Source organism: Aphanomyces astaci (genome assembly GCF_000520075.1).
Source record: "Aphanomyces astaci strain APO3 unplaced genomic scaffold supercont1.56, whole genome shotgun sequence".
Lineage (NCBI taxonomy): Eukaryota > Oomycota > Saprolegniomycetes > Saprolegniales > Verrucalvaceae > Aphanomyces > Aphanomyces astaci.
The window spans coordinates 95,573-104,431 of record NW_009798319.1 but is presented as its reverse complement, the minus strand read 5'-3'; the positions used below and the strand labels follow the sequence as shown (position 1 = coordinate 104,431).

At 51.3% G+C, this 8,859-nt stretch overlaps 4 protein-coding genes across 4 annotated transcripts; 3 read left to right on the top strand and 1 right to left on the bottom strand.

The window, feature by feature from the left end:
* H257_14288 (hypothetical protein) lies at positions 1–767 on the bottom strand. The gene has a single exon (XM_009842057.1). The coding sequence runs from the start codon at positions 716–718 to the stop codon at positions 338–340; it is 381 nt and encodes a 126-aa protein (XP_009840359.1). The 5' UTR covers positions 719–767; the 3' UTR covers positions 1–337.
* Positions 768–2,613: 1,846 nt separating this feature from the next.
* H257_14287 (hypothetical protein) lies at positions 2,614–3,197 on the top strand (the record flags this gene model as incomplete). Its single annotated transcript, XM_009842056.1, has 2 exons — positions 2,614–2,827; positions 2,872–3,197. 2 exons carry the CDS (start codon positions 2,614–2,616, stop codon positions 3,195–3,197), a joined length of 540 nt encoding a protein of 179 aa, XP_009840358.1.
* Positions 3,198–3,562: 365 nt separating this feature from the next.
* H257_14286 (hypothetical protein) lies at positions 3,563–4,474 on the top strand (the record flags this gene model as incomplete). The annotated part of the gene is made up of 1 exon (XM_009842055.1): positions 3,563–4,474. The coding sequence occupies one exon, from the start codon at positions 3,563–3,565 to the stop codon at positions 4,472–4,474; it is 912 nt and encodes a 303-aa protein (XP_009840357.1).
* A 3,617-nt stretch (positions 4,475–8,091) lies between these two features.
* On the top strand, positions 8,092–8,859 carry H257_14285 (hypothetical protein; the record flags this gene model as incomplete). Its single annotated transcript, XM_009842054.1, has 2 exons — positions 8,092–8,157; positions 8,368–8,859. 2 exons carry the CDS (start codon positions 8,092–8,094, stop codon positions 8,857–8,859), a joined length of 558 nt encoding a protein of 185 aa, XP_009840356.1.

Genomic DNA, 8,859 nt, shown 5'->3' with positions numbered 1-8,859 from the left:
GTATTTTCGTGAATGCTTATCGTGTATGTTTTTGTAGGAAATTTTCTAACTTTACAAATCCCTCTCTAGGCGGATTTACTTGCGTTTTGCAGCCGTTGGATGTCGCTATTAACAAGCCATTCAAAGATCGAATCCGGAATACGTACATGCTTTGGGCTGCCCGAAATATGCTTGGAAAGGAAAAGGTGAAATCGCCAGATCGAAAACTCATCTTGGAGTGGATCCAGGCGTCGTGGGATGCCATCACACCTGATATGGTTAAGAATGCATTCCGCGCTTGTGGGATGCAATAACGTTAGTAGTAATACATACAATGCAAGTCAATGTTGTTGAACTATTATGATCTATTGTACTCTTCAACATGTTCCATTAGCACTGCCTTGACAATACCATGGCATCTATCTGAGCGATTACGCTTAGACACGCTTAATGCGACTCTGTAGTCTTCCACAACAACGGCCAGCTTGTTCGCGAACTTGGTTTTGCAGGTAAGCAGTCGACGGGGGAGGAATCCAATGTGGCAAAGCTGCTCCACTCCAACAATCTTGTACACCTTGATTGCTTCTTGGAGTTGGTCACCGTGCCCCCACACCACCTCACAACGAAAAACAACCACGTCGTCTACTGACAAGCTATTGCCGCAGACTTCGTGCGACGTACAGCTTCGAGTTCCCTCACCATTTGCGCAGCCAACAATGTCCACGGCCTTCAAATCCATCCACTTTCAGGTGTTGAATTCTGCAGCACTACGTCTTGACTGGTTGAATATTACCCAATCATTGATTATTGGTTACAGCTTTATGGGAACACCCAATTTGCTTCGTTCACACTGGCTATATATTTGTCTTGAGTTTAGCATTGATTATTCAACGTGGTTACAGTTCTTCAGGACGAAATGTTTTTTACAGATGTGCGGGAAATACGGTAGTCCTAAATACCGAAACCACATGTACTACGTAGTATTATGAAATGTGGTGCCCCATTACTCAAAGCAAGTATACTAGAGTTTTTCTGTGCAACAAAACAACGAACAGCCTCCTAGGTTGTTATGCAGTGCTCGAATTTGCTCCGACAGCCATGTCGTCCTGTATGTAGAGTTAACTGCTTTGGAAGCATTCGCATGGCTAATGGACAACGCTCGTGATGTCGTGATATGACTTGGTGCTGGTACAGTGCTTTGCAGTCAAATCGGGTCAGTGCAACTATTGGCTTGTTGTTGGATTTTGTATGTATAATGGTATACTGGAGATTCGGTATGAATTTCCGGACCCTGTTCAATCGAATCTCGCCGAGCGAATCGAGCACCAATCTCTCCCATTGGTCAATGCGAAATTGCTTGTCGCTGATTGGCTACAATCCATTTTCGAGTTTCTACTGGAAAGGGCGAAGTGTATAATGGCCAATCAGATGTCTCGACTCTATTTGTGCTCGATTGAACGAACCATGCAAAATTGGGAAATTTGAAGAAAATCGACAATACAGTACCACACACATATATTATAATTCAACTCGTGGTTGTTCAAGTTTGTTGGGTGCAATAAATGTTATATCTGATTGGCTGAAACAATTTAGTTTTAAACCAGTCAATTCCCAGTCAATTCCGTCGTGCGGTTACAGCCCAAAATGTCAGCACAAAAGTACCAATTTCAACTTTCCACAGTTATACCATAGTACCACATGTTCCGCATAAGCATTGTCCAAGACATTTATTTGAACCCTGCTTCGTGCTTCGATCTAAGTTGTGGACTAGTCGTTTGTCCAGATATGACAAGGAAGGACAACGAGCAGCTTTTTATTGCTGTGTGCATGCATGGTAAATCACTGATATTTTACTTTACTGTACCACTTTTTACTGGAAAACCCTACCAGGTCCTACCATCCGTATAATTCAGCAGTAATTCGTATCCGCAGAAATACTTCGTGAAAATTAACGTTAATTGAGACATAGTTTCGTACAGTAGTCCACCCACAGTTTACAGTCAACGAGCGCCGAGTAATGCACCCCTGTCCTTACGGTACTAATTAGGGCATCCCCTAAGGGCAAAACTTTATCCACTTTTGACACTGATTTGACGGGCTGTAAATCATGATGGCATCGTTTGCAGTACTGTAGTGCACTGTACAAACACTGCACTCACAGATTTAATTGCACAGACCTTAGACTACCATTAAGTTTTATTACGTAGCTCGAAAATGGGTTGCAAAAGTTTAATCTCATTGACAGTGAAGTTCTTGCATGACAACTTGTTGTGGTTGGTGGCAGTCAGCCATGCCCCGCCATGACACACAGGGACTCTCGATGAGGTCCCTTGGCGCCAATCTAGTGAACCGACGCGTTAGATACACTCTAGTATTACTAGTAGTAGTATTAGGAGCTAGTGGAAGTGTCGGTTGGGAATGGTCACCATGGTTAGCCAATCAGTGGCCACCTGGGCCCACCTACCACTTCTACAGAAGCTCACTCCTAGTTTTGCTCTGCAACGGACATAACAATCAAGTGCGTGGCTCACGGGAGGCGGCGTTCCCCATTTGGTTATTTGTGTAGGCGCAGTGCGGGAAACAACACAAAGTCAACTTTAGTTCCAGTTACCTACAACTGCGAGACTAAGAGCAATGACGAGAAGCCGGAGCACGTCCCCGAAAGACAAGCGAACGGCACCCAAAGGCAGACGCTCCGAACGTTTGAAGCCGAACACGGTGACCGAACAGGAAGCGGCAGAAACAGATGAAGAGGTACCGACAGCGGAGCTGGCGATGGTCCCAACCAGTGGGACCTCGACCATGCAGCTGGTCGAAGACGAAACAAGGAAGAACAACAATCACCCAAGTCCAGCGATCGATCTGCGTCACATTCGATGCCCAAATCATTAGAAGGCGACTACATCGAGTTGGACAACTACGATGATGAGAAGACCGATCTGGTTCAACAACAAGAGCGTCAACAAGCGGCGAAAGCGGAGGGAAAGCGCGCCAAGGCGGCGAAAGCGTACCAACCCGATGGCACGCCAGATAGTTCCTACGACGATGAAAGCAAAGACGAACGTCGGAAGGCCAATGCAGAGCGACGTCGACGGAATCGGGAAGCGAAACCAAAGAACAAGAAAGTCGACTACGTGGCCGAGGCCAAGGCGGAACATGCGCGTCGATTGACAGCTGCTTTTGACTCACCTGTGTGGCAGCCAGCGGCACAGCAATGAACAACACAACCTGGGGACTCAGGATGGACTCCAGTGAGTGGTCCACATCAGGGTGGACCTTCACTGGTACTCAAGGACATCGAGTACCCCCCATCACGACTGTTGACCGTGACTCTCTGATGGCCTGGAAACGCAAACGTGACCGGTATGAAGAGAAGCTCAAGGCTAACGCCCAGAGAATGCGACATGATTGGCGCGCTACAGCTGTCCCCTGGCTGGAATCCGCTGATCGCAGCATGGTTGAAGCCGCTTGACTGTATCTGTGGGACATCAACATCGATGACCTGGATGAAAGCGAGTTCCGCGAGCGCATATGCAAGATCATTGGGGAACCGGCGAACAAGTGGACCGTCACAAAGGCCGAAATGGAGGAACAATGCAAGAAATTGCGTGTGGACCCCTTTGGCGACGTGGTAAGCCGCGTGGTGTCCTTTATGGAGCGAGTGAACAACATCATCGAGACGACCGGATGGAAATCACAGCTCAAGACCCCGAACATGCTCAAGACTTTCATCAAGGTGGTGGCATCATGCATCACCCCATTCGATATACGCGATCGAGTTGAAGAACAGATGAAGAGAGTCCAAGGCAGTACCCTGGTGGAATTCTCCAAGATCCTGGCGGAACAATTGGAAAGAACGTACCAGGCGGAGTTAATAATGAAATCACGGGGTGGCGACCGAAAGCGAGGGCGCGACTGGGATGAGAAGGGACAGCGAACGGGCAAGACCAGAGTCCAACTCAAGAACGAACAATACCAACGTGAAGCGTACTATCAGAATGGCAATGCCCCACGCCCTAAAAGCGGTTATACAAAGCCGGCCCCGGTGGAACGTGGCCGTGACGGACCTCCTCGTGCTCAGGGAGCGACAGGAGGGCCGTCGACGAACAAGTATGGTAGCCCGGCGACAGCCCGGCGCACGTTCGACGATAGTGAACAACCTACCAAGCGAGCTAAGTATGGCCCCGGCCAAGACGACCGTGGCGCGCTATGCTTTGTCTGCCAACAACCGGGACACCGTGCGCGTGAATGCCCAAACAAGAAGGAAGACTCAGCGCGAGCTGATCACCTTCGGAAGGGCAAGAATGCGGTGAAACGCATCAAGTATAAGCAACTCAAGGCGGAATTGAAGGCGAAGCGAGCGGTCAAAGCCAAGATAGCCGAAGATGGCTGTGAACAGCGATGGATTCGACTTAACGGAGTATTCGAAGTGCCCTACTGTCCCGATACTGGCGCCGACCAGAACGTTATGCCCAGCGGATGCTGGAAGAGTTGATGACGTTACAGTCTGACCTTATGGTGGTGACGCTCAAGGAGCCGATGATCGGGATGGCATGCAACAACCTGCCTTTTCAAGCGAATGCTTATGTGGAAGTAGCCTTGCAGCTGCAAACGGCAGCGGGCCCCGTGAAGATCCCTGGCAAGCGGCGATGCTATGTGGTGGCGGAAGGCGACGAGTTTCTAGCCTCCGATGACACCCTCAAGGCGATTGGCATCGACATCGATCGGCTGTTGGAACAGGTGGCGACTCTACAGCTAGAGGACGACGGAGATGACCTGCAGGAAGATGGTGACGCTCTGAAGGAGCAGTCCCATCGGTCCACCCTCCGTGTCAAGGCAAGGAAGACCAAGCTACCCGAAGTCAAGGACGAAGTGGAAGCGGCACTCCAAGACCTGATCAACGAGGCCATCGATAACCAATTTCCAATCGAAAATGTGCAAGGTTTGTGGCGTGTCCTTACAAAGCATGACATATGGCGGCTCAAGTTCGATGGGTCTGAACCCCCAGCAAGGGTGAAACCTTTGAAGGTGACTCCTAAGGATGGATGTGTTCCGTACCGATGTAAAGGTCGGAAGCACAACCTCCTTGAAGAGAGGTTCCTCAATCTGTTTGCTAAAGAATTTTGCGACGCGGGTGTTATCAAGCGCAACCAGCAAAGCGCATGGTGCAGCCCGGTGAACCCCGTCCTTAAGCCCGACGGCCGCAAGACACTAAAGACAGCAGACCAGTGGACAGACGACGACGTGCTGAAGAATTACCGTTTGACGAACGACTACCGGGTGGTCAACTCGATGACCAAGCCCAAGGCCGGTACCATGCCCGTTCCAAGCAACCATCCTCCAGAACCTGCGGGAGATGAAAGCTATGGGGGGTTTTGACCTGCCCAAATGCTTCTGGCAGTTCCCGCTGCACGAGGACAGTTGGGACATGTTGTCGTTCATGCTCAATGGCTGCGTGTATACCCCTGACAGGGTGATGCAGGGTCATGTGGACAGCGCGCTCTATGTGCAGTCCACGAACGAAGAGTGTTATCAAGAGATGCTGTTTAAGAACATGCTGATCTGGATTGATGACATCTTTGTATACACCGAGGACGTCGAGGCGTATGTGGTGGCTCTCGAGAATTTCTTCGATCGAGTGGCGCACTTTGGGTTTAAGCTGAGCCCGTCCAAAACCAAGCTGTACACACACGAGGTCAAGTGGTGCGGACGCATTATCAGCGACAAAGGCGTGAAACAGGACCCGGAACGGATCCAGCACTTGTGTGCCATCCCCTATCCTACGAACGCGGGCGACTTGCAACAATTTGTGTGTGCAGTCAACTGGTTGCGGGACTCCATGACCGAGTATGCACAGACGGTGGACCCACTCCAACAGTGCTTGACAAAGGCCCTCGAGGGTAAGGGCAAGAAGAAACGCATCGCGTCTGGTGTTCACTTGGAACTAACCGACGGCGAAAAGCAAGCGTTCGATCCAGTGAAGTCCAAGTTACGGGCGTCGGTTGAACTATCTCACCCTCGTGATGATGCAACGATGTGCCTGTTTACGGACGCCAGCGACTATGGATGGTCAATTGTGGTTACGCAAGTGGTGGCATTTAACGAAGCGATGGCGATCCAAGAACAACACCATGAGCTACTACTATGCCAGTCGGGAATGTTTGCGGGCGCGCAGAAGTCGTGGTCAGTAATCGAGAAAGAAGCGTACCCGATTGCACGAGCGTGCGAGAAGCTCAACTACCTGCTCATGCGACCTACTGGATTTCGCATGTACTGCGACCACAAGAACCTGATCCATGTGTTTGCCCCCGGTGAAGAGTGGAAAGCACACACCCGAGGGAAACTCATACGGTGGGCTGCCATTATTGGCGGCTACCGCTATGACATTATCCACATCGATGGTGTCCATAACCTATGGGTCGATGGGGCCAACGGACTCCACGTCTGGTGGCAAAACGAGTACTCGTCCGGCGCAGTCACAAGTGGACGAAGAAACGGCGCCCGGCAAAGTCCAAGACATCGACTCGACCACAACAGAAGCTGCGGCCTTTGGACGACGACTTTGTGTGGCCGAGTGTAGACGACATCCGCCAAACGCAAGAACAACATGCGAGTGACAGACCGCCCAGGACGACCAATGACGGTGAGCTATGGAACGTGGACGGTCGCCTATGGATACCAAGAGCGGCGGACGACCTCATCCAACGGATCATGGTGGTTGCCCACTGTGGCAGCATGGGACACCGTGGCCACGCGGCACTGGTGGCCTCGATCCGGCGCCTATTCTACCTCGACCACCTCGCCGATCGAGCGACGCAATTCCTCCGCGGATGCTTACTGTGCCCTCATGTGAAAGGGGGAAGGATGGTCCACAGACCGTATGCACACAGATGGCACGCAAAGGAACGCAACGAAGGAATTCACTTCGACTACCTATACATGGACGAAGCATACAGTGGCGCCAAGTATGTACTGGTGTTGAAGGACGACCTTATTACACACTACTGCGAGCTGATGGCCTGTGACGGCCCCACGAGTCAAGTGTGTGTGGATGCACTGGTGGACTGGACGAAGCGATTTGGGATGCCACGAGTCTGGGTCAGTGACCAAGGCACCCACTTCAAGAACGTGGCGATGAAGGCGTTTGCGCACAAGTTCAAGGTGCACCACGACCTCACACTGGCCTATTGTCCATGGCGGAACGGCACAGTGGAACGTATGAATTGCGATATTCTCCAAGTCATACGCGTGATGCTACGGGAATACCAGTTGGACGAGAAGGAATGGGACTACCTCCTACCGGTGGTGCAGTCCAATCTCAACCAGACCCCGGCAGTGTCATTGGCCAACAAGTCCCCCATGGAGCTTTTCACGGCATTCAACCCAGCGACCCCTTTGGACGTCGTTGTGGTGGGCGTGAACAAGGACCACTGTAAAGTCAAGTGGCAACAAAAGGACATCGAAAAGAACCTCGACGAACTACGAACAAGTCTGCATGCGATGCACAAAGAAGTGCTGAATCGCAATGAGTTACGGACGAACAAGGCGACGAAAGCCACAGAAGACTACGAAGTCTGCAACGTGACCGAAGGCGATTATGTGTTATGGTCAAGGGTGGACGAGCGCTATCATCCCAAGCTACTCGTCACCTGGGTTGGTCCATACCGCGTCCAGTCAGTGGGCGAATTCTCCGTGATGTTAGAACATCTGGTGACACATGAGGAACGCGAAGCGCATACATCACGCGTGAAGATGTATGCGGAAACGAGTTTTGAGGTCACCGAAGAAATCCTCGAACATGTCTCCGAACAAGGCATTGTACTGAAGGTCAAATCCATCGCGGGACACAAGTTTGTCCCGAATGTGAGCGACTTCATGTTGGAAGGGTTTTGGCAAGGCTTTGAGGACATCGAGTCATCATGGGAGCAGCTCAAGAAGTTAATGCGCGAATACCCAGCCGTGGTCAAAATGTATGTGGCGACCAAGAAGGACGCCGAAGACTATGAGATATTGATGAAGCGGGCAAAGACAGCGCAGTAGCGAAGCCGAAGGTCTGTGTGTCAGGGCGGCGACATGGCTTGGGCGGGGTGTTGTGGTTGGTGGGTGTCAGCCATGCCCCGCCATGACACGCAGGGACTCTCGATGAAGTCCCTTGGCGCCAATCTTGTGAACCGACGCGTTAGATACACTCTAGTATTACGAGTAGTAGTATTAGGAGCTAGTGGAAGTGTCGGTTGGGAATGGTCACCATGATTAGCCAATCAGTGGCCACCTGGGACCACCTACCACTTCTACAGAAGCTCACTCCTAGTTTTGCTCTGCAACGGACATAACAATCAAGTGCGTGGTTCACGGGAGGCGGCGTTCCCCATTTGGTTATTTGTGTAGGCGCAGTGCGGGAAACAACACACAACTTCAATGGAATCGGCCAACCAAGCGATAACTGCCATTCAAGGGCCACTCGCAGTCGCTATACTTTCAAGCCCTGCAACAGCCCGCGAATGGATCTCGGGGTCATCGATTCTGTTCTCGCTCGCGTCGATTCTGGATGACATTGCCAACAAGAAATCCACGACCGCCGATGAGTACGACTTGTACTTTGTGCCGATCGTTAACATTGACGGTTTCGAAATGACGTGGAACGGCACCCGGCTCCAGCGCAAGAGTGCCAACGAAGTCGACTTGAACCGCAACTGGCCGACTCCCTTCGGAACCCCAACCGTGACGATTGAAATCGGCGGCAGGGTTTTTACGGTGGACGTGTTGACCATCCCGATACGCGGCCTCCAAGTGTACAATGGCATCAAACAATACGCCAAGGCAGTTACCGTGTTCAATGGCCGAGACGTTACGCCCACCAAGCCGTCGTGTGGTGATTAG